This window comes from Dendrobates tinctorius, unplaced genomic scaffold (genome assembly GCF_039654945.1).
Source record: "Dendrobates tinctorius isolate UK_male_01 unplaced genomic scaffold, ASM3965494v1 ptg000231l, whole genome shotgun sequence".
Lineage (NCBI taxonomy): Eukaryota > Metazoa > Chordata > Amphibia > Anura > Dendrobatidae > Dendrobates > Dendrobates tinctorius.
In genome coordinates, this window is record NW_027361898.1 from 17,843,563 (window position 1) to 17,869,352 (window position 25,790).

Genomic DNA, 25,790 nt, shown 5'->3' on the forward strand with positions numbered 1-25,790 from the left:
AATAGTAATTTAGTAGTGTGTGATATTGATGGAAATATGTAGCATACAATCAAAGTTAGGGGACATCAATGTAGAGGTCAGTGGTTTTGCCTCATTTACAAAATCAAAACAGAATCTTGAGCCTTTTACTTTAGATTTTATATTGCGTTGATCTATCAGGGTTCTCAGATGCAAAATACATCCACTTAAAGCACCACTCCAGCTTATTTTTTATTTAAGTACTGAGTGGTGCTACTAATCTAAGTTCCCAAACCCTAGTAAAATATTTCCCAGTCTCTTCAGCTCTTACTGGTGCTACTCCGGTCTCGTTCCACCATCTTGTGACCTTAACTTCTGACTGACTAGAAGACAGAGGTAACATTCACAAGCTCTCAGTGTAAATCTATGAGAGCCGCGTTCTGGGCTCATTCTGGCTCTCATAGACAAACATGGAGTTGTGACTTCCGACTCACCCAGCAAACACTGGAGTGATCCAGCAGGTTAAAAACTGCTGAAGGCTGACTGGAGTGGTGCTGATAAAAGATGAAGGCGGAGCAAGTATGTATATTACTAGGAGCAGGGAACTTAGATTTGCAGCACCACTACAATAAATGAGAACACTGGAGTGGTGCTTTACATTTACTTGTTTACTTTGATTGAGAGAGCAGTCAGACGGCTGTATAAAATAGGACCGAGAATGGAACGTGGTGCATGGACTGGCAGTCAGCTCTCCTGACACGACAATGATAGCTTCATGTATTTCTATGCAACTGTCATGCGCACCAGGGCTGTGGAGTCGGAGTCGTGGAGTCGGAGTTAGTTTTGGTTGGAGTTGGTAGAAATGTACCGACTCCGAATCCAGCTTTAAAAAAATGTATTAATATTTCATAATTGAACTTTCATATGAATTTTATAAATGTTACTCAAATATATATGTTCTATCAAACTATGAACAACAGTGATAAGCAGTTCTGCTGGAGATAGAGACATTTCTTACTTCTTGTGTGTCACTGTTTTCCACTGCCCTTATCTAATCTTTTACTTGGTTAACCTCGTGCTGCCCCAACCCCCCTACTTACAATGTATGAAACTGAAAGTGAAAATGTGTTGCAAATTCTTAGTAGTAAAGCTCCTCCTCTAGACTAGATCATACTAGGTGTGCGTCTTCCAAGCGTCTCACAGCTGCCTGCTACTCAGAAGAGGAAGACTGTAAGAAGTATTATCCTTTCAACAAACTTTGCATCAGTTAACTGTGAGTACATGAGGAATAATAACAGTATTACTGACCACTATATCAGTTGTACGACCTGGCAATAATTTTGTACAATTGTTTTTAGGAAAAACAATTGTCATTTGGATTGTGAATGCAGAATTAAAAACCTGAGAATGTCAAAGAAGCATCACATTAAATCAGCTGTATTTGAACATTTCACCATCACTCAAGATAGAAAACATTATGTCTGTCAGTGTATGACAAATGATCCAGATGAAAACAAATGCTGTGAAGCCAAGATGAGTGCATATTCAGGCAAAGATAAAAATGCTCCTACCAGAGCTTCTAATCTAAAGAGACATTTACAGCGCTTTCATCCAGAAGTACTGAAAGCAGTGGATGAGAAAGACTGCATCCAAACCAATGAACCAGTGCCCAGCTCTTCCAGCCAAACAAAGGAGCAGAGAACTTTGCAGCTATCAGCTGCAAGATATTTTGTCAGTGACAAAGTTACTGTGACAATGACAGTAGATACATTTAAAAAACAGATCATAGAGCTTGTTGTAAACGATAGTGTGCCTATTTCATTATTTTCACAACCAGCTTTTATGTGTCTGAATGGGGAAATGGCCCGCAAGCTTGGTGTTTCTCTGGAGAGAGTATTAGAAAATTAGTAATCGAAGAAGCTTTTACACAAAAGGAAGAACTTAAAAAAACTCTCAAGGGACGCTTTCTGTTTCTTAAAATGGATGCCTGCACACGTCACAGAGTGAACTATTTTGCCATCAATGTCCGATTTGTTTGTGACAAAAATGAAATAGTTACCAAGACATTGGCAGTAAAAGACACCAAAGCTCATCACACCAGTGAGTTTCTCCAGGTCTTGGTGGAAAAGGTTCTGCAAGACTATGAACTTAAAAAAGAGCAAGTTCTTTCTGTCGTAACTGACAATGCTTCAAATAGGATAAGTACTATTAAGCTAATGAATGAGAGTAATGATGGTGACCAGCAGCTAGAAGAACATTCTGGGTCCACAAACACAGAAATGTTTGAAATAGAGGAACACAGTATTGTAACTGAGGAGCAAACTGAAGTTGCTTCAGATGAACAGCAACATGATAGTTTAGATGATCTTGTTGAAACTGTGTCAATATGTTCTTTCATTCATCACATGCGCTGTGTTGTGCATACGCTACAGCTGGCTATAAGAGACAGTCTGCAAGAAGGACATGCTGCTGCACTGATTGGCAAGGTGAGAAAATTGGCTACTGTTGCCAGAACCCCTAAAGTTGACTCAATTTTGAAGAGACGTGCTGGAAAAGGGGCAATTATTGATCAAGCCACACGATGGGGCAGTACTTAATGATTCAGCGCTTGGTTGAACTGAAAACCTTTCTTGTAGACATGGCTAACCCTCAACTGACGCTAAATGAAAGTCAGTGGAATCAGGTGACTGAGCTGGAAAAATTGCTAGAGCACCCATTTATAGTGACTAAAAAATTACAAGCAGAGGACTTAACTCCAGGTATTTTCTTAAAGGAGTGGAAGAACCTGATGTTTCGCCTGTCCCAAAGAGGAGGGTTAATTGCAAGTGGCATTGCTACATCAATGAAACGGAGAGAGGAGCTACTATTACAAAATAACATTCTTTTGGCAGCTGTTTATGTAGACCCAATGCATCGGATTCTTCTAGATGATCAACAGCTAAGTAAAGGAAAAGAAGCTCTGTTTGAAATAGCAGTAAGGATGAAAGGGCTGCAGAACAGTCAGGAGGAACAAGAAGAATTTGGTCGTCCTGCCACATCTTCACCCTCATCATCAACTGATGAAGAATTTAATTTCGAAAAATATTTGGATCACAAGGACCGTGCAATGCGTTCCCGCATAGAAGAAGAGTCATCCCCATCAAGGAACACAGCCAGTACATTTCAGCAGAATTTTTCATGTGCACTAAAAGAAATTGAGAAATTTGACCGTTCATCAAAAATAACAGTGCAACAAGCGATTCCTCTGTATCCTGACATTGTCAGAGATGTTGCCCGAGTGGTTACTGCTTTGCCACCAACACAAGTTAGTGTAGAGAGGTTGTTCTCTGCTCTCAAAATAATTAGATCAGATTTGAGGGCATCCATGAAGGAGGATCTGACAGAGGCAATACTTTTTCTGAGGATAAATTTATAGATTTCTTCTTATTAACTGCATAAAAGTGTTTATTGCATATTTACGTAGTTTAGAAAAGTTTATAAAAGTTATTTGCTATATTCTAATTGTATTCTAATAAATGTGGTTTTTGCTCTAAGTGGTCTGATTACTTATATGATGGTGAGAAACTGAATAAGCACGATGTTTAATATTTTACAACAGTAAATTTGTTGTTATGAATTGGCCATTTATGAAGGAGTCGGAGCCGGAGTCGGAGCCTGATAAAATCCAGGAGTCGGAGTCGCAACTGTGGCTTACCAACTCCACAGCCCTGATGCGCACGTGGGGGATAGCCGCTGGACACCCCATGCACTCAGTCCGATTTACATGGTCATCTGCCTGCAGTCTAAAACAGACTTTTCATCTTTGAAATTATAACACCAAGAAGGAATATTTGTGCAATAATGAGAATCACAGGATGTCTAGACATGTTAATAATATGTAAAAGATGAAAACCGAGAAACAATTTTCATAACATCTTGATTTATTCAATATTGAGTATGAGTACCACACGCAGAAATCCCCAACGCCTTGCCATATTATCAATAAGGTTACTAATGCTTGTCCGAGGGATGTTCTGCCACGCCGAATGCACTTGGACAAATCAAGAGCCGCTGCTGACTGGTCTTTTAGCCATAGTTTCTTCACAATAGAACACAGATCAGAAGGTCACATTTATACATTTTTCCATTTCATTTGAAGAAATTAACTGATTTAAAAACTGATGGCCGAAACACATCCTAAGGCACATGACTATAAAAGAGCAGGTTAGAGAGGCAGAGTCTCTCAGAAGCAAATATGATCAGATGTTTACCAATCTGTGAGCAACTGCATTAAAAATCAGGAGTAGTTTCAATAAAATGTTCCTCAGTGCAAACTTGCAAAGACTTTGCATATCCCACCATCTACAGTACATAATATCAAAAGATTCACAGATTCTGGAGAAATCCATGTGCATAAAGGGCAAGTCAATATTGGATGCTTCTATACAGACAATGTCTGTTTCAGGGGAAGGTATTGCATACTTCAGCAAGACAATGCCAAATCACACACTGCATCCATTACATAATAATAATAATTTTATTTCTATAGTGCCAACATATTCCGCAGCACTTTACATTTTAGAGGGGACTTGTACAGACAATAGACATTACAGCATAGCAATAAACACATAGATCAACAGATACCAAAAAAAATCGGGGCCCTGCTCGCAAGCTTACAATCTATGAACATGGCTTCACAGAAGAACAGTTCAGATAATGAACCAGCCAACTGCAGTCCAGACCATTCACCAGTTGGAAACATTTGGTGGGTTTGAGATGAAAAATCCAGTGAAGACCCAGGACTGTAAGCCAGAATCCTATATTAGACAAGAATGAGACAATATCCCTGTTCCAAAACTACAACGATCAATCTCCTCACTTTCCAGACTTGTAAAAAAAAAAAAAAAAGTGGATGTTACACAATGGTAGACATGTCGGCCCTGTCCCAACTTTTTGAGGTGTGCTGCTGCTTCAGGTGCTGAAGCCTATTGGGGCTCAAAATTCAACCTGAGCCCCCTCTCCTCTTTACACTGCTGCTGCTTTCAATTTACTTTTCATCTGTTCACCTTCTGTGCATCCAAGAAAGACATAGCAGTTAGCGCTACAAATCTCAAATTTAGACACCTCAGTGCAAAGGACACATCTCCATTTGATTTGGTTTGATGTCTATTGTATGTGTGTCAAGGTTACTGCTAGTGATTTGTTTTAGTCCTTTTCTTGCAAAAATTCTACAGTGATGCTTGACAGTTTGTAAATCTTTCAGAATTTTCAATATTTTTGCCTACATTTAACCTAAAATGATTTGCATCAAATTTTCACAATTCTTAAAAGTAGATAAAAAGAACCAAGTAAAATAATGTCAGAAACTATATTATACTTTATCAGCTTTTTTTCAACTAACCACTATCACATGTCTGTGAGTGGCAAAAGTATGTGAACCTTTAGGATTAGCAGATAAGGTGAAATTAGAATCTGGTGTCTTCAACCAATGGGATGAGATGAGAGTCAGTGACCTGTTTTATTTAAAGAACAGAGGTCTGTCTATCAAAGTTTAATATTGAAAACACCTGTTTGTGGAAGTGTATCATGTCACAAGCAAAGGAGATTTCTGAGAACCTCAGAAGAAGAGGTATTGATGCTCCTGAAGTGGAATAGGTTACAAAGCTAACATTAGAGTTTGGACTTCATCAATCCACATTAGCATATGGTGTACAAATGGTGGAACTTAAGACCATTATTGCCTTCCCCAGGAGTGGTTGACCGCCAAGGATCACTACGAAAGCAAGACATATTATGGTCTACAGGGTTACAAAGGAATTTAATATATCCTGTAAGCAACTAAAGATCTCACATTTGGTATAATGTTCATGAAACCATTGTTAGGAGGACACTGAATAATAATGTTCTGCATGGCAGTATTGGAAGGAGAAAGTCACTGCACTGTAAGCAGGGCTACCATTAGGGCATTACTGCCCTGACTGGCGTATGGGGCCTGAATAGCAGAGGGGGTCCGCATTGGGTCTTCTCTTCTGGTCATCGGGCCCCAGCGGCAGGATTCTGCCAGTACAGAAACTGAACCTGCGTGCGTTGCTGCACAAGATACTGAAATAAATTATTGGATAATTTTCCTCAATGATTAAAAATGTTAGACTTTGTCATTTTACTTATTTATGTGGTTCTCTATCTACTTTCATGACGTGTGAACATCTGATGTAGTTTTAGGTAAAATGTATGCGCAAATATAGAAAATTCTGAAGGTTTGCAAACTGTCAAGCACCATAATATAATTGAGACCAGATTCATACAGTATCCTCTGAACAGTTAAGGTTAATATATAGTAGAAGAAGAAGAAATGCAGCACTCACCAGTTGAACTGAAAAATTGTGCATCTTTTATTTCACATAAATTACATCAACAGGTTTATGGACAAGCAGGACTTAGAGGAATGCTGGGGGAGGGAGGTGCCAGACAATGACCATTTCGCGATGACTCGCTTCTACGGACCCGTCCTGCTTGTCCATAAACCTGCCGATGGAATTTATGTGAAATAAAATATGCACAATTTTTCAGTTCAACTGGCGAGTGCTGCATTTCTTCTTCCCCTACTATACATTGGATGATTCATGTTTGTTCATGCAAGCACCTCCGTTTTTTGATTCAACTGCATACCGCAATACTTCAGATTAATAGCTCCGTCTGTTAATAGTGGTGATTTGTGTGTCCTAGTTTGCCGTTAATCTGTTTGCTTTTCTGCTGGGACAGTTAAGGTTAAAATGTGGGAAACTGGCACCTGGTTCTTGCCAGCCCTGGTTTTTGCAGATGAGCGTATTTTTGGTCCGCTGGTGATCCCGACAATACATTGGATCGCATTCGGACCAAGGTTTGTCCATGGGGCCGTGCATGTGTCCAATTTTTTTCCTTGGATAGAGACTGTTTAAGGGAAAAACAAAAACCGCTGAATGCCCAAGTTTGATCAGATTTTGGGATCGCACTCGGCCATGGAAGTCAATGAGTCTGTGGAAAACATCGGACTCGACTCTGATAACAACTGAGTGCATGTAGTAGTTGAATATGGCACTCCTAAAAAGATGCGCAGGTAGGAGCTCAATCCGTAGTATAATATCTATAAAGCACTTGGCACTCAGACTCCCATAGCAGTCAGCATGGGGGCCAAACCTTTAGTGGAATTCCCACTATCTAGGCGTGCAGTATCCTGTATATAGTTTCAGCATTTAGTCCTAAATCTGGAACTTCTATGGCAATCCGTATATCTGAAGAATGTCTAAACTGAGATTGAAACGTCATATATGTTCACTCAGGATTGAAAATAAATCATCTTTGTTAAAGATCATTTAAGTGCTAACTTCTTCCTAGACATTTGAGTGCAGTCTAATTTCCGCTGCCTTAGAGAATGGAGTTGATGGAGACATTTTTTTCTCATATCAGAGATAATCTGAGCATGCTATTCTCACATTCTAATCAGTATAATTTTCATATTTCTTAAATGAGAAAATCTGTCATCTACAGTACATCTGTCCTTAGGCAAAGGGTGGCTACTTTGAGGATTATAAAATAGTTTTCAATTATACTATATTTGTTTTATTTATAGTTTCCAATAACATATAAAATGTGTAAGAAAGGAAAAATAAAGCACTTTTTTGTGTCCAAATTTGTGACTGTGATGAAACCGCATCTGTCCCACCACCACGATGTTACTATTACATCAGAAGCATCACGTAATGCAGCCTCCCCGGTGACGTTCCACATCCCCTGGGGACACATAAGGTCAGCTTGGTACAGTTTTACACATACAGCCCCTGTTCTCACAGGACCAAGGAGGCACGAGGAGTTAGAGAATGTGGCCCATGTAATCGCTAATGTGGCATCACACTCGAACTCAACCCCGACAGGCTGAGAGGCCCCTTTCACTAGCACCAGTGAAGCTGAGCACTGCCAGCCCGGTATGACTGCCACCAATGTCTGGATAGATATAAGCTTGGTCCATTAACGGGGTTATATTGGGCCAGGAACAAGCCTGGAAAGTTAAGCCGACAAATGGACGTTTGGATTCCTGGATCGAGATAAAAGAGCAGCCCAAGGTTAAATTATATATTTAATTGCCTTAAAGGGATCCTGTCAGCAGGATTGTGCACAGTAACCTACACACAGTGTCAGGTCGTCGCTGTTAGGCTGTGTGCACACGATGCAGATATCCAGCGGATCCGCAGCGGATTTTACCGCACAGAAACGTTGGATCCGCATTGTGATGTACAGTAGCATGTTAATCAATGAAAGAAAAAACCCGCTGTGCAGACGCTGTGGATTTTTCCGCGGTAGAAAATCTGCAGCATGTTACTTCTTTTGTGCGGTTTTCCACCTCCCCAGTCTCCAAATCCGCAGGGGGAAAACCGCATTAAAAATTGAAGAAATCCACAGGGCAAAAAAGTACGTGTGCACTCAGCCTTATACTGATTAAAATGATACTTTGGGTGATGAAATCCATCTTGTGGCTTTTTCTTAATCTTTGTTTTCAGTGTTGTGTTAATGAGATTCTCGTCCCCTTGGTGTGTGTGTGTGTGTGCTCTGATTAGGTATTCAAAATGCAAACTGCTGACGGGTAACTGATTCCTCAGTGACCTGCCCCCCTAGTTTGCATAATGAATACCATCACATAATGAATTTAAAAAAAAAGTCGCTTCTACAGGCAGGTGCTGGCCGTGGCACCTGCACTGTAGCATAATCGCATGGTTACTGTGCACTTAATCCTTTTACAGATTTGCTTGAGCGAGGAGAAAAAAAAAATCATTTTGAAAATAGCGCCTGCATAATAGCAGCTACAGTTGTGGCCAAAAGTATTGACACCCCTGCAATTCTGTCAGATAATACTCAGTTTCTTCCTGAAAATGATTACAAACACAAATTCTTTGGTATTATTATCTTCATTTAATTTGTCTTAAATGAAAAAACACAAAAAGAATTGTCCTAAAGCCAAATTGGATATAACTCCACACCAAACATAAAAAAGAGGGTGGACAAAACTATTGGCACTGTTCGAAAAATCATGTGATGCTTCTCTAATTTGTGTAATTAACAGCACCTGTAACTTACCTGTGGCACCTAACAGGTGTTGGCAATAACTAAATCACACTTGCAGCCAGTTGACATGGATTAAAGTTGACTCAACCTCTGTCCTGTGTCCTTGTGTGTACCACATTGAGCATGGAGAAAAGAAAGAAGACCAAAGAACTGTCTGAGGACTTGAGAAACCAAATTGTGAGGAAGCATGAGCAATCTCAAGGCTACAAGTCCATCTCCAAAGACCTGAATGTTCCTGTGTCTACCGTGCGCAGTGTCATCAAGAAGTTTAAAGCCCATGGCACTGTGGCTAACCTCCCTAGATGTGGACGGAAAAGAAAAATTGACAAGAGATTTAAACGCAAGATTGTGCGGATGTTGGATAAAGAACCTCGACTAACATCCAAACAAGTTCAAGCTGCCCTGCAGTCCGAGGGTACAACAGTGTCAACCCGTACTATCCGTCGGCGTCTGAATGAAAAGGGACTGTATGGTAGGAGACCCAGGAAGACCCCACTTCTTACCCCGAGACATAAAAAAAAAGTCTGGCTGGAGTTTGTCAAAACTTACCTGAAAAAGCCTAAAACGTTTTGTAAGAATGTTCTATGGTCAGATGAGACAAAAGTAGAGCTTTTTGGGCAAAGGCATCAACATAGAGTTTACAAGAGAAAAAAGAGGCATTCAAAGAAAAGAACACGTCCCTACAGTCAAACATGGCGGAAGTTCCCTGATGTTTTGGGGTTGCTTTGCTGCCTCTGGCACTAGACGGCTTGACCGTGTGCATGGCATTATGAAGTCTGAAGACTACCAACAAATTTTGCAGCATAATGTAGGGCCCAGTGTGAGAAAGCTGGGTCTCCCTCAGAGGTCATGGGTCTTCCAGGAGGACAATGACCCAAAACACATTTCAAAAATCACTAGAAAATTGTTTGAGAGAAAGCACTGGAGACTTCTAAGGCGGCCAGCAATGAGTCCAGACCTGAATCCCATAGAACACCTGTGGAGAGATCTAAAAAATGGCAGTTTGGAGAAGGCACCCTTCAAATATCAGTGACCTGGAGCAGTTTGCCAAAGAAGAATGATCTAAAATTCCAGCAGAGCATTGTAGGAAACTCATTGATGGTTACCAGAAGCGGTTGGTCGCAGTTATTTTGGCTAAAGGTTGTGCAACCAAGTATTAGGCTGAGGGTGCCAATACTTTTGTCTGGCCCATTTTTGGAGTTTTGTGTGAAATGATCAGTGTTTTGCTTTTTGCTTCATTCTCTTTTGTGTTTTTTTTCATTTAAGACAAATTAAAGGAAGATAATAATACCAAAGAATTTGTGTTTGCAATCATTTTCAGGAAGAAACTGAGTATTATCTGACAGAATTGCAGGGGTGTCAATTACTTTTGGCCACAACTGTATCAGTTTGTATAGAGAGCCGATAGCTGCTGTTATGCAGGCGCCGGCTGCACCATCTTACTGGAGAGAAAAAAAATGTCCTCCACTAAGATGGTGCCGCCTGCGCACTAGCAGCTTGGAGATTGCCTCTGGGCTGAACTTAAATCCTATCCCCTTGCCTCTAGCAGCTAAAAACTTCAGAACTTAAGAGGGGTCATATCTCCTTAATAGACGGTCCTAGTAAGGCGGTTTTGGCATCTTCGGATGCGGCTATGCGTTGAGACCAAGCACAGTTTTGCTACCTTGCTCCTACTAGCCATTTTACATATCTTCCGACCCTTCCGGGGGTGAGCACCAAACTGACTGAAGGATCTGTCTTGATCCAGATATTAATCATACCCCCAATTTTTGTATACCTTTACACATCTATGCGTCCTATATGCCAATTGGTGATGGATTGTGAATCTAATATATAAAGCTCCATGTGGGGTGCGTATGTATGTATGTCCGGGATTGGCATTCGCAGCTACAGCCACAAAATTTGGCACAGTCACACATCTGGACCCCGAGAGCGTCATAGGCTATGTAGTGAGGCAAAATTTTAACTCTGTGTGTTCCAATTCACCAAACAATTTTGCCCCTATCTACATAATGGGGAAAATGCGTATGTATTGGCATCTGCACCGTCGTAGCTACAGCCACAAAATTTTGCACTGTCACACGTCTGGACACCGAGAGCGTCATAGGCTAAGTTGTGAGGCGAAATTTTAACCCTGCGCGTTACAATTCACCAAACAATTTTGCCCCTATCTACATAATGGGGAAAAAGTGAAAGGAAAAGTGTTGGGAGGCAAATTGACAGCTGCCAGATGTGAACAAGGGGGACTTAAAGAATGAGAGCAATAGCACCAAAGAGTACAGTTGCTAAGGTGGGGCCCTGACATGGGATACTCACCACACACGGGGATATGAACACACACACAAAATGCGCCACACACTACCACATGCTTCAACACATATACCCTCCTCAGCACACATTTCACCACACATACACCAACCTCGCCACATAAAAGTCCAAACACAAAAGTCTCCACTCAAAACTCGCCATGCTGTCCCAGAGCTGTTTAAAAGATGAAAAATGAGCTGTGATTGGTTGCTATCAGCAACAGCTTTCTTTGTAGACAGTTGTGGCAACTGAGGACTATTATTCTTATCATTTCTATGGTGTTATCGTCCTTCTGTAAAGCTGGAAATAACACAATTTATTACCGCGCCAACACAGACCACCCTCTGACACAGACTGCAGGGGAAGCCCAGTATCACAGCAGGATAGGATTAGATAGACGGCTCAGCAGTCAGTATCACACAGGATAGGATTAGATACACAGCTCAGCAGTCAGTATCACACAGGAGAGGATTAGACACATGACTCAGCAGACAGTATCACACAGGATAGAATTAGATACACAGCTCAGCAGTCAGTATCACACAGGATAGGAATAGATACACGGCTCAGCAGGCAGTATCACACAGGATAGGATTAGATACACAGCTCAGCAGGCAGATTCACACAGAATAGTATTAGATACACGGCTCAGCAGTCAGTATCACACAGGATAGAATTAGATGCACGGTTTTTATGTGCAATAATCATTATAATTTGTTATAACTAACCACAGTTGGTTACTATGCCCAGGCAACGCCGGACTCGTCAGCTAGTACCTTATATAGGGCATGTGCAATACAGTATCTATACTTTGAACACTAATTATAGGCCTAAGGTTATGCACAATCATTGATAGCATGTCACTGTCTTTCAATTTGCCTAACGCCATGCACTTGGTATACTCCTTTGTGCCATACACACACAATACCCAGTGTTAGTAGTCTTTACATTTTTGATCAGATACATTGATTTGACTGATTATTGATATTCCTTACATTGTTTTACATCACTTTCTCTCCTGGCACTTGTCCTTCAGCTACATCCATTTTATTTAGAACCCCTTTTCAGTTTTGTGTTCCTTATTTTTAATATGTGTGTGTGTGCTCTCTTTTTTTCTTTGTCACCACTTACCCATTTGTACAATTAAAAGGTTTTTTAGTACCAAATATTCATGTTCAGACCATTCAATCAGGTTAATTGTATTGAATATAATTGGTTTTTGTTTCCTTCCAATTTGTATATCCAGTCTATCCAGCAGATATACATGTACCTCTATTATGCGGGTCATTCACTTTAAGAATTTTGTACACAAATCTATGCGTATAGCATCTTCTCATTCTTTGAATATTTTTTAAAAAATATCTCTCCACCCTGTGGTGCTAGAATGGATCGAGACCCTGGAAGGCGTTGGGTCTGTTCAAGAGAGCTCGAAAATATAACAGGTGTGTGACCAGGACGTACGATAAGTCCATATTCCCCTTATGATATAGCTTACTCAACACAGCGGTTACGCCACATGGATTTAGGATTATTTAGTCTAGAAAAAAGATGACTGAGGGGCGATCTAATAACCTTGTATAAGTATATAAGGTGACAATATAAATATCTCTCCAAGGATTTGTTTATACCAAGGAATGTGACAGTCACAAGGGGGCATTCTCTGCGTCTGGAGGATAGTAGGTTTTTCTACCAACATAGAAGAGGATTCTTTACTGTTAGGGCAGTGAGAATCTGGAATTCCTTGCCTGAGGAGGTGGTGATGGCAAACTCAGTTGAGGGGTTCAAGGGAGACCTGGATGTCTTCCTGGAGTGTAACAATATTGTATCCTACAGTTATTAGGTTCTTTAGAAGGACGTAGATCTGGGGATTTATTCTGACAGAACATAGGCTGAACTGGATGGACAAATGGCTTTTCGGTCTTGCTAACTATGTTACTATGACTACTATGACTGTACTGCAAGCAAGCCTTTTGTCCTGAGGTTAGCCTACACAAGGTGTGAGATCTGTTACTCACAGCCTTTCAGGCTTGACCACCTGGTGTCCTGTTAACCCCTTACCTACAAAGGACGTAATATTCCGTCCATGTGACCCTGGACCTAACTACCATGGACGGAATATTACGTCCCAGCGATCGGCGCCCACGTGGTGAGCGCCGCTGATCGCGGCCGGGTGTCAGCTAATTATCATAGCTGACACCCGGCACAATGTGTCAGGGGCGGTCACGGACCGCCCCCCGACACGTTAACCCCTTGCACACCGTGATCAAACGCGATCGCGGTGTACCGGGTGTTAAAGGGAAGCATCGGCAGGGAGGGGGCTCCCTCCGTGCTTCCCTGAGCCCCCCACGGCAGCGCAATGTGCAGCGCTGCTGCGGAGGGCTCTTTCCCTACAGGCCCCCGGATCCAAGATGGCGACGGGGGCCTGCAGGGAGCTGACTTCCTCACTGCCTGCAAAGCGCAGGCATGAGGAAGTCTGCAGCAGTGCCTGTGACAGATCGCTGATCTGTCACAGTGATCTGTGATGTGACAGATCAGCGATCTGTCACAGGACAGTGATGTCCCACCTGGGACAAGGTAATAAAGGAAAAAAAAAAAAAAAAAAAGTGTTAAAAATAATTTAAAAAAAATCGCTAAATAAATTAGTAAAAAAAAAAAAATATTCCCCAATAAATCCATTTTTTCAAAATAAAAAAAACCAAAAACAATAAAAGTACACATATTTGGTATTGCCGCGTCCGTAATGACCTGCCCTATAAAACTGTCCCATTAGTTAACCCCTTTAGCGAACCCCTTAAAAAATAAAAATAAAAAACGAAGCAAAAAATAATGATTTATTATCATACCACCGAACAAAAAGTGCAATAACGCGCGATCAAAAAGACGCATATAAATATCCATGGTACCGCTGAAAACGTCATCTTGTCCCGCAAAAAACGAGCCGCCATACAGCATCATCCGCAAAAAAATAAAAAAGTTATAGCTCGCAGAAAAAAGCGATACAAAAATAATTATTTTTTATAGAAATTTGTTTTCATTGCAAAAAACCGACAAAACATAAAAAAAGACCTATATGAGGTATCGCTGTAACCGTACTGACCCGAAGAATAAAAACGCTTTATTAATTTTACCGCACGCGGAACGGTGTAAACGCACCCCCCAAAAGAAATTCATGAAACGCTGGTTTTTGTTCATTCTGCGTCCCAAAAATCGGAATAAAAAGCGATCAAAAAATGTCACATGCCCGAAAATGGTACCAATAAAAACGTCAACTCGTCCCGCAAAAAATAAGACCTCACATGACTCGGTGGGTCAAAATACGGAAAAATTATAGCTCACAATATGTGGTGATGCAAAAACTATTTTTACAATAAAAAGCGTCTTTTAGCGTGCGACAGCTGCCAAACATAAAAACCGCCATAAATAGTAAATCAAACCCCCCGCTATCACCCCCTTAGTTAGGGAAAAATAATAAAACTAAAAGAAAATGTATTTATTTCCATTTTCCCGCTAGGGCTAGGGTTAGGGCTAGGGTTAGGGCTAGGGCTCAGATTAGGGTTAGGGGTGTGTTGAGGTTAGGGTTGGAGTTATAATTGGGGGGTTTCCACTGTTTGGGCACATCAGGTGCTCTCCAAAGGCAACATGGTGTCTGACCTCAATTCCAGCCAATTCTGCGTTGAAAAAGTCAAATGGTGCTCCTTCCCTTCCAAGCTCTGCCATGCGCCCAAACAGTGTTTTACCCCCACATATAGGGTATCAGCCTACTCAGGACAAATTACAAAACAACTTTTGGGGTCCAATTTCTCCTGTTACCCTTAGGAAAATAAAAAATTGGGGGCAAAAATATAATTTTGCAGAAAAAAATGTTTTTTTTATTTTCACGCCCAGGCGTTATAAACTTCTGTGAAGCACTTGGGGGTTCAAAGTGCTCTCCACACATCTAGATAAGCTCCGTGGGGGGTCTAGTTTCCAAAATGGGGTCACTTGTGGGGAGTTTCAATAGTTTAGGTACATCAGGGGCTCTCCAAACGCACATGACACCCGCAGACCAATCCATCAAAGTCTGCATTCCAAAACGTCACTACTTCCCTTCCGAGCCCCGACGTGTGCCCATACAGTAGTTTTCTCCCACATATGAGGTATCAGCGTACTCAGGACAAATTGGACAACAACTTTTGGGGTCCAATTTCTCCTGTTACCCTTGGGAAAATAAAAAAAATGGGGACTAAAAGATGATGTTTGTTGAAAAAATACGATATTTTTATTTTCACGCCCAGTCGTTATAAACTTCTGTGAAGCACTGGGGGGTTCAAAGTGCTCACCACACATCTAGATAAGTTCATTAGGGGGTCTAGTTTCCAAAATGGGGTCACTTGTGGGGAGTTTCCACTGTTTAGGTACATCAGGGGCTCTCCAAAAGCAACATGACACCCGCAGACCATGCCATCAAAGTCTGCATTCCAAAACGTCACTACTTCCCTTCCGAGCCCTGATGTGTGCCCATACAGTAGTTTTCTCCCACATATGAGGTATCAGCGTACTCAGGACAAATTGGACAACAACTTTTGGGGTCCAATTTCTCCTGTTACCCTTGGGAAAATAAAAAAATTGGGGACTAATTGATCATGTTTGTGGAAAAAATACGATTTTTTTATTTTCATGCCTGGGCATTATAAACTTCTGTGAAGCCCTTGGGGGTTCAAAGTGCTCACCACACATCTAGATAAGTTCCCCAGGGGGTCTAGTTTCCAAAATGGGATCATTTGTGGGGGGTTTCCACTGTTTAGGTACATTAGGGGCTCTCCAAAGGCAACAAGACACCCACAGACTATTCCATCAAAGTCTGCATTCCAAAACGTCACTACTTCCCTTCCGAGCCCCGACGTGTCCCCATACAGTAGTTTTCTCCCACATATGGGGTGTCAGCGTACTCAGGACAAATTGGACAACAACTTTTGGGGTCCAGTTTCTCCTGTTACCCTTGGGAAAATAAAAAAATGGGGACTAAAAGATGATGTTTGTGGAAAAAATACGATTTTTTTATTTTCACGCCCGGACGTTATAAACTTCAGTGAAGCACTGGGGGGTTCAAAGTGCTCACCACACATCTAGATAAGTTCCTTGGGGGGTCTAGTGTCATTTGTGGGGGGTTTCTACTGTTTTGGTACATCAGGGGCTTTCCTAACGCGACATGGTGTCTGATCTCAATTCCAGCCAAAAACGTCAAATGGCGCTGCTTCCCTTCCGAGCTCTGCCATGCGCCCAAATAGTGGTTTACACCCACATGTGGGTTATCAGCGTACTCAGGATAAATTGCACAATATCTTTTAGGGTCCTGTTACTTTTGGAAAAATAAGAATTGAGGGTGAAAAGATCATTTTTGTGGAAAAAATATGATTTTTTAATTGTACTGCTGTACGTTATAAACTTCTGTGAAGCCCTTGGGGGTTCAAAGTTCTCATCACACATCTAGATAAGTTCCCTGGGGGTCTAGATTCCAAAATGGTGTCATTTGTGGGGGGTTTCCACTGTTTTGGTACATCAGGGGTTTTCCAATTGCGACATGGTGTCCGATCTCAATTCTAGCCAAAAACGTCAAATGGCGCTGCTTCCCTTCCGAGCTCTGCTATGCGCCCAAATAGTCATTTACACCCACATATGGGGTATCAGCGTACTCAGGACAAATTGCACAATAACTTTTAGGGTCCTGTTACCCTTGGAAAAATAAAAATTGGGGGTGCAAAGATCATTTTTGTGGAAAAAATATGATTTTTTAATTGTACCGCTGTACGTTATAAACTGTGAAGCCCTTGTGGGTTCAAAGTTCTCACCACATATCTAGATAAGTTCCTTGGGGGGTCTAGTTTCCAAAATGGGGTCACTTGGGGGGTTTCCACTGTTTAGGTACATCAGGGGCTCTCCAAACGCGACATGGCGTCCGATCTGAATTCCAGCCAATTTTGCATAGAAAAAGTCAAACGGCGCTCCTTCCCTACTGAGGTCTGCCATGCGCCGAAACAGTGGTTCCCCCCCACATATCAGGTATCAGCGTACTCAGGACAAATTGCACAATAACTTTTGCAGTCCAATTTCTCCTGTTACCCTTGGTAAAATAAAGAAAATTGAACCTGAAGTATTTTTTTTGTGAAAAAAGTGAAATGTTCATTTTTTTTTAATATTCAAAAAATTCCTGTGACGCACCTAAAGGGTTAATAAACTTCTTGAATGTGGTTTTGAGCACCTTGAGGGGTGCAGTTTTTAGAATGGTGTCACTTTGGGGTATTTTCTATCATATAGACCCCTCAAAGTGGCTTCAAATGTGAAGTGGTCCCTAAAAATAAAATGGTGTTGCAAAAATGAGAAATCGCTGGTCAATTTTTAACCCTTATAACTTCCTAACAAAAAAAAATTTTGGTTCCAAAATTGTGCTGATGTAAAGTAAACATGTGGGAAATGTTATGTATTAAGTTTTTTGTGTGCCGTATCGCTGTGATTTAAGGGCATAAAAATTCAAAGTTGGAAAATTGCGAAATTTTCGCCAAATTTCCGTTTTTTTCACAAATAAACGCAAGTTATTTGAATGCAATTTTACTAACATGAAGTACAATATGTCACGAGAAAACAATGTCAGAATCACCGGGATCCATGGAAGCGTTCCAGAGTTATGACCTCATAAAGGTACAGTGGTCAGAATTGTAAAAATTGGCCCGGGAGTTAACGTGCAAACCACCCTTGGTAGTGAAGGGGTTAAAGCTGCACAAAGCAAGGGGGATTTATAATCCCATGCCAAATAGGATACAAATGATTGGAGTGAAATTGTATCTCCAATATTCTTCACAGTGACCATCTCTAAATCTATACCACAGATCATGTGTACATCACTACTTTATACCACTAAGCACTAAGTATACTACTACTTCAGATATAAAGTTTTGTCCACGTAAATATGAAATTAGTTTTGAAATGTTCTTTTCATAATTTTCCCCTCAAAAAATGATTCCCCCAAAGATTGTGGCTACAAGCATTAGATGTTTCTGTGACTCATTATTTTTCTCTTTTCAGATCCAGGTTCAGGCAGGAGCAAGAAAAAAGGTAAGAGTGAATGAGCTAGGAGATGGGCTACATGCAGACATCATAATCAAGTATTATACCTTTTGTTTGTATTGGATAGTGATGAGCGAGTATACTCGTTGCTCAGGTTTTCCTGAGCATGTTGCGGTGATCTCTGAGTATTTTGGCATACTCGGAGATTTAGTTTCTGTCGACGCAGCTGCATGATTTGTGGCTGCTGGACAGGCTGAAAATATATATATGTGGAGATTCCCTAACAAACAGGCATTCCACACATGTATTCAGGCTGTCCAGCAGCCACAAATCATGCAGCTGCGTCGACAGAAACTAAATCTCCGAGCACGCCAAAATACTCAGAGGACACCCGAGCAACGAGTATACTCGCTCATCACTAGTATTGGATGCTTATGTAACAAAACTACTGTTGACGTTGTTATTTAGAATATTTAAGGCACAATATATTGTTTTCATTGTAATATCCATTGTTATTAATTGTATGTCCTCTATGTGTTGCACTTTGTTATATAATTCAATATGATTTCACTCATTCGCTCCTGGGTCTTACTCCCTATATTTACTCATTTAACCCGCCTGTGTGATTACTCAGCAACAGTAATGTTCTTTTATTTGGTTGAAACTTGTCATCCCATATTATTGCAAATACCAAAATACCTGTAAATTTCAGGGAACGCTGCATTGTTCTCATTTAAGTTTTCATGCAAGTTTTAATTTGTGTATTATTACACAATATATGTTAAATATGTGTAACTGTAATTTATCATGTATTGTACAGCAACACCCCTCAACATCGAAATTCCAACATCAAGAAGGAAAAATTGTGGAATTATGGAAATCACAGGATGCATAGACATTTTACTGATATGCAAATGATAAAAAAAAAAATGGAAACAATTTTTTAAAACATCTTCAGTATGAAGTGTGAGTGCAGCGTGCAGAAATCTACCTCTTGGAATGTTATCAATGAGATTATTAATGGTTGTCTAAGGAATGTTCTGCCACGCTGAATGCACTTGAGCGCAAAAATCCTCAAGATCTGCTGTTGGCAGCTCCATCCGCAATTACCAACTGTGAGGAACAAGGGAGATCCCATTTTGGATTTATTAATTCAGGCCCAATATATTGTCCAGGTATCTTCCTCCACTCCTGAAGTGGCCCTCACCCTTGGGATAAGTACACAAATCCCCAAAGGAGGAGAGCTGGGACCCCATGCTGTCTATTGTGCAAGGCAGACAACATCAATTAGCCATTAAGGGAAAGCTCTAGACCAAGCATCACCGACATCTAGAGATGAATTATGAGAGTACTGTGCATCTCAGGGTTAAGTCCAATATACCACCAGAACCCTGGGAGCCTTCTGCACACACCCCAGTGTCTCATATTTCTCTAGCTGTCCTGGATACCGAGCTATCGAGACTAGCTCTCCAGAACCTCTTAGCCGACCCAAGTTTGGTCTCTCCATATTGGTCCAGCCCCAACGAACCCGTTGAGACATCAGTCGTCCCATTTGGACCTCCCGCTGGGAAGTTATGACCCATCCTAGATATTGGGAATTATTTCAGCTAGAAGGTCAGCGGAGGAGAATTCAGTCCAACCCAGAGGGGCAGTAGTAAATATGGGAGGGGGCAAACTAGAGGTTAAAAGATTAGCTACACACCTTTATTTAGCCTTTGTCATTGTTCTGCCTTGGAAGCCGCGTCACGTGTGGAGACGGACCAGAAACTAAGAAGGTGCCTGTGGATACAAGAGCTTCCCTCCATCCCCAAGTTATAAGAAACGGTAACGTGACACATACAGTACAGCTAATTGCTATCCCCAACCTGTATCCTACTTTTATCTGTACTTCTGGCTGTAATATCTGTATGTTACTGTGTATATATTTGTAGTATCTAGAGCGCCTTTCAGCAATTAAAATATCAATTAATGTTGGGCTGCTCTTTTATCTCGAAACCAGATTTCCCACGTCCGTGAGCCCGGCTAGCACGTATACGCTACCTGGGGTTGGTTTAATGGACTGGGCTTATATCTAACGAGTAAGTGTGTGTGTGTGTGTATGTGTATATATATATATATATATATATATATATATATATATACATATACACACACACAGTACAGACCAAAAGTTTGGACACACCTTCTCATTCAAAGAGTTTTGACTATGAAAATTGTAGATTCACTCTGAAGGCATCAAAACTATGAATTAACACATGAGGAATTATATAATTAACAAAAAAGTGTGAAACAACCGAAAATATGTCTTATATTCTAGGGTCTTCAAAGTAGCCACCTTTTGCTTGATTACTGCTTTGCACACTCTTGGCATTCTCTTGATGAGCTTCAAGAGGTAGTCACTGGAAATGGTTTTCACTTCACGGGTGTGCCCTGTCAGGTTTAATAAGTGGGATTTCTTGCCTTATAGATGGGGTTGGGACCATCAGTTGTGTTGTGCAGAAGTCTGGTGGATACACAGCTGATAGTCCTACTGAATAGACTGTTAGAATTTGTATTATGGCAAGAAAAAAGCCGCTAAGTAAAGAAAAACGAGTGGACATCATTACTTTAAAAAATGAAGGTCAGTCAGTCCGAAAAATTGGGAAAACTTTGAAAGTGTCCCCAAGTGCAGTGGCAAAAACCATCAAGCGCTACAAAGAAACTGGCTCACATGAGGACCGCCCCAGGAAAGGAAGACCAAGAGTCACCTCTGCTGCGGAGGATAAGTTCATCCGAGTCACCAGCCTCAGAAATTGCAGGTTAACAGCAGCTCAGATTAGAGACCAGGTCAATGCCACACAGAGTTCTAGCAGCAGACACATCTCTACAACAACTGTTAAGAGGAGACTTTGTGCAGCAGGCCTTCATGGTAAAATAGCTGTTAGGAAACCACTGCTAAGGACAGGCAACAAGCAGAAGAGACTTGTTTGAGCTAAAGAACACAAGGAATGGACATTAGACCAGTGTAAATCTGTGCTTTGGTCTGATGAGTCCAAATTTGAGATCTTTGGTTCCAACCACCGTGTCTTTGTGCGACGCAGAAACGGTGAATGGATGGACTCTACATGCCTGGTTCCCACCGTGAAGCATGGAGGAGAAGGTGTGGGGGTGCTTTGCTGGTGACACTATTGGGGATTTATTCAAAATTGAAGGCATACTGAACCAGCATGGCTACCACAGCATCTTGCAGCGGCATGCTATTCCATCCGGTTTGCGTTTAGTTGGACCATCATTTATTTTTCACGGGACAGTGACCCCAAACACACCTCCAGGCTGTGTAAGGGCTATTTGACCAAGAAGGAGAGTGATGGGGTGCTACGCCAGATGACCTGGCCTCCACAGTCACCAGACTTGAACCCAATCGAGATGGTTTGGGGTGATCTGGACCGCAGAGTGAAGGCAAAAGGGCCAACAAGTGCTAAGCATCTCTGGGAACTCCTTCAAGACTGTTGGAAGACCATTTCCAGTGACTACCTCTTGAAGCTCATCAAGAGAATGCCAACAGTGTGTAAAGCAGTAATCAAAGCAAAAGGTGGCTACTTTGAAGAACTTTGAATATAAGACATATTTTCAGTTGTTTCACACTTTTTTGTTAATTATATAATACGACATGTGTTAATTCATAGTTTTGATGCCTTCAGAGTGAATCTACAATTTTCATAGTCATGAAAATAAAGAAAACTCTTTGAATGAGAAGGTGTGTCCAAACTTTTGGTCTGTACTGTGTGTATATATATATATATATATATATATATATATATATATATATATATATATATATACATATATACTTCTCAAAAGAATAAAGGGAACACTACAATAACACATCCTAGATATCACTGAATGATATGGGAGCAATGACAAAATGCAAAAGTGACCAAAACTACAACTATTATATATATTTATATTTAATATATATATTTATATTTAATATAAGTATATTTAATATAAATATATTTATATTCCCAGCCTGGGACTGGTGATATATATACCACCCTCACTGCAGAGTGCCCCGATAACCAGTACGTGACAGGGCAGCCTCTCCGGCGACTACTTATCCTGACTGACCTTAGGTTATGGGGGCGCCAGAGAGCTGCGACTGTGTAAGCTCCATCACAGATTGTTGATGGCGGGGGGGTTATCCATATCCCCCAGCTCTCTTGTGTGTTTTCTTTACACCAACCAATGACATCCCATATGAGCTCGATGGGAAGCAAATCCATAGTCTCTGCAGACCATGGTAGCATGTTTAGACCACAAAGGCTGCTAAGAATGACCAGTCACGTGGCCTGACGTTGTCCTGTTGAAAACTGGCTGATGATATACTTTGGAGAAATGACCATACTACTGGTCCCATGACCATGTATAACACTGAACTGTTGGTGTACCTGGTATGAAGAAAGTAGGGGCAATGCTACTGTACTTTATGCCACCCCACACCATAATCCCAGAAATTAGACTGGTGTGGTGTCCCCTCAAGAATGCCTCTTTATGGTATTGCCTACGTGGTCTTGTGAGATTTGGAGAATGGCACCTAGTGATCCATTTTGTACTGCAAGTGAAATTACACATCACACATAGAGCATAGGGTGACAGTGTCTAGATAAACCATCAGTAGAAGTTTTCCTGACATTGGATTACGAGCCAGATGTCATTTTTCATCAGCCTCCTACCACTGCACTCAAAGGCTATCAGAGCAAGAGGACAGTGGGGGCTGGATTTGAGGTTTATCCTATTCGGCAATGAGTCCTGCTTTTGTTTTGTACACATTAATAACCGGAGATTGATCTGTAGACCACATTGGCAAAGCTATGATGGACTCTTCACAAAGAAATGTAAAAGCGTCCCAGGAGCAGTTTTTCAACACAACGTCAGCCTCCATGTTGCTGGTGACACTGTATGCAGATTGCAAAGCCGAAAAGTGCTACAATGGCTAAATTGAGATATTTTGAAAATGTTGTTTCCATTTTTTTCAGAATTTGCATATCATTAGCATGTCTACCCATCTTGTGCTTTTATAACTTAACTATTTTTTTATCTTGGTGTTGCACTTTCAATGTTAAAGAATGCATGTATATGTAATTAACTTCTATGTGGTTTTATTTTACCATCCCTAAATCTTTAAAATAAATTCTGAAACCTGTCAACAAGCAAGTTAGCTGTGGTTTAAGAATCCTATAATTTGTAATAATGTCTATGTGTGCTTTATGGCCGCTCATTAATGTATTTCCATATAATTACCACTTTAAATTTTTAAATGCAAATACAATGGCCCAGCAGTGAGTAAAATAAAAAATAATATATACGCACCATCTGAGCCCCCCTGCCTCTTCTCAAATAGAATCAAATAGAATGTCGCCTTAGACACTTAAAAGTGAAAAGTCGTCCTTTTCAAAATGTTAAAGTAGTTGGACACGTGCTTAGTATTCACCTATGTTTTAAATACAGAAAATAGCCAATTTACTAATATACAGCTCTGGCAAAAATTAAGAGACCACTGCACATTTTTATAAAAATCAGCTTCTCTACATGTCTGACAGCCATTCCATTCCATTGTCAGTTGAATTCCAATCAGACTACACCTCATTCTACTTAATGTGCTTCTGATTAGGTGATCACCTGAGCCAATCTTATTTTTAACAAAGGAAAGTATAAAAAAAAACCCTGCTGTGGTGTTCACAATCCTCTTACAATAGGACAAGCTTGATGGCAAAACAAGTGCTAGTAATCTCCCAAAAGTAATAGGAATGAAAAAATTACTTTTAACCATGCCAAAGGAGTTGAAAAGTCTTGAGTGAGGAAAAGAAGGGCTCAATTCTGGCTTTACTAGCAGAGGGATACAGTGAGCGTCATGTTGCCTCCATCCTTAAAATTTCTAAGATGGCGGTCCATTACAACAAGGTCAAGCAGCAGATATTGGGGACAGCAAAGCTACAGACCGGCAGAGGGCAAAAACGACTCTCCACTGACCGGGATGACCGTCATCTTATTCTAATGTCACTCAGCAACCGCTGGATGACATCAAGTGACCTACAAAAGGAATGGCAAATGGCAGCTGGGGTGAAGTGCTTGGCAAGAACAGTTCATAACAGGCTCCTAGAGGCAGGGCTCAAGTCATGTAAAGCCTTTCATCAATGAGAAGCAAATGAGAGCCAGGCTGAAGTTTGCCAAAGACCATAAGGATTGGACCATAGAGGACTGGACTAAGGTAATCTTCTCTGATGAGTCTAATTTTCAGCTTTGCCCAACACCTGGTCGTCTAATGGTTAGATGGAGACCTGGAGAGGCGTATAAGGCACAGTGTCTTGCCCCCACTGTGAAATTTGGTGGAGGATCGGTGATGATCTGGGGATACTTCAGCAAGGCTGGAATAGGGCAGGTTAATCTTTGTGAAGGACGTATGAATCAAGCCGCATGCAAGGTTATCCTGGAAAAACAGTCGATTCCTTCTGCTCAGGCAATGTTCCCCAACTCTGAGGACTTTTTTTTTTCAGCAGGAAAATACCCCATGCCACACAGCTAGGTCAATCATTGTGTGGATGAAGGATCACCACATCAAATCCTTGTCATGGCCAGCCCAATCTCCAGACCTGAACCCCATTGAAAACCTCTGGAATGTAATCTAGAGGAAGATGGATAGTCACAAGTCATCAAACAAAGAAGAACTGCTTACATTTTTGTACCAGGAGTGGCATAAGGTCACCCAAAAGCAATGTGAAAGACTGGTGGAAGCATGCCAAGACCCATGAAAGCTGTGATTAAAAATCATGGTTATTCCACAAAATATTGATTTGTGAACTCTTTCTGAGTTAAACCATTAGTTTTGTTGTTTCTAAATGATAATGAACTTGTTTTCTCTTTCCCCCATGACGGCACCACGGAGAGAGAGGGATCCGCCCTCAGGGACAGGAAACCTACAGATAAAAAAGGCGGTACCTCTCTCCCACATCAGTTGGTTTCCTGTCCCTGACGGGGAACCTACAGCACATACCTGCAGTCGACGCGGGATGCCGGGGACCAAGCCAGTCCGGTAATAGGCAGCGGGGCTCCCTGCCTCGGCTGGATCGAGGCCCCCTGCGGGCTTCCCCCAAAGCACCACCACCGGGGTCGGCGGGCCTTGAGGGTGAGTGGGGAGAGGCAGTGAAGAGTGGAGCAAGTCTGCCAATCCCAGGAAAAAAGAAAAAAGGGGGCTGCCTCCTACGAGCAGTGGCGGCGGTCACTACAGGAGGGCCCCCCGCTGAGTGCCGGTCCTGGAACGGTCTGTGGAGGATGGCGGTGGTCATCGGGAGCGGCAATACACAGGGCCTCGGCTGCACCTCGGAGCGACCCGGAGGGGGTGGCGGCGACCACCAGGGGGCACAAGGTGCGGG

At 41.5% G+C, this 25,790-nt stretch overlaps 1 protein-coding gene across 4 annotated transcripts in view; it reads left to right on the forward strand.

The window, feature by feature from the left end:
- EDA (ectodysplasin A) overlaps positions 1-25,790 on the forward strand; it is a 219,518-nt gene that overhangs the window by 168,701 nt on the left and 25,027 nt on the right. For all 4 annotated transcript variants that reach the window (XM_073556112.1, XM_073556109.1, XM_073556110.1 and 1 more), the window contains exon 3: positions 18,400-18,429. In XM_073556112.1, the coding sequence (XP_073412213.1) occupies positions 18,400-18,429 (30 nt within the window). The remainder of the gene's footprint in view (positions 1-18,399; positions 18,430-25,790) is intronic.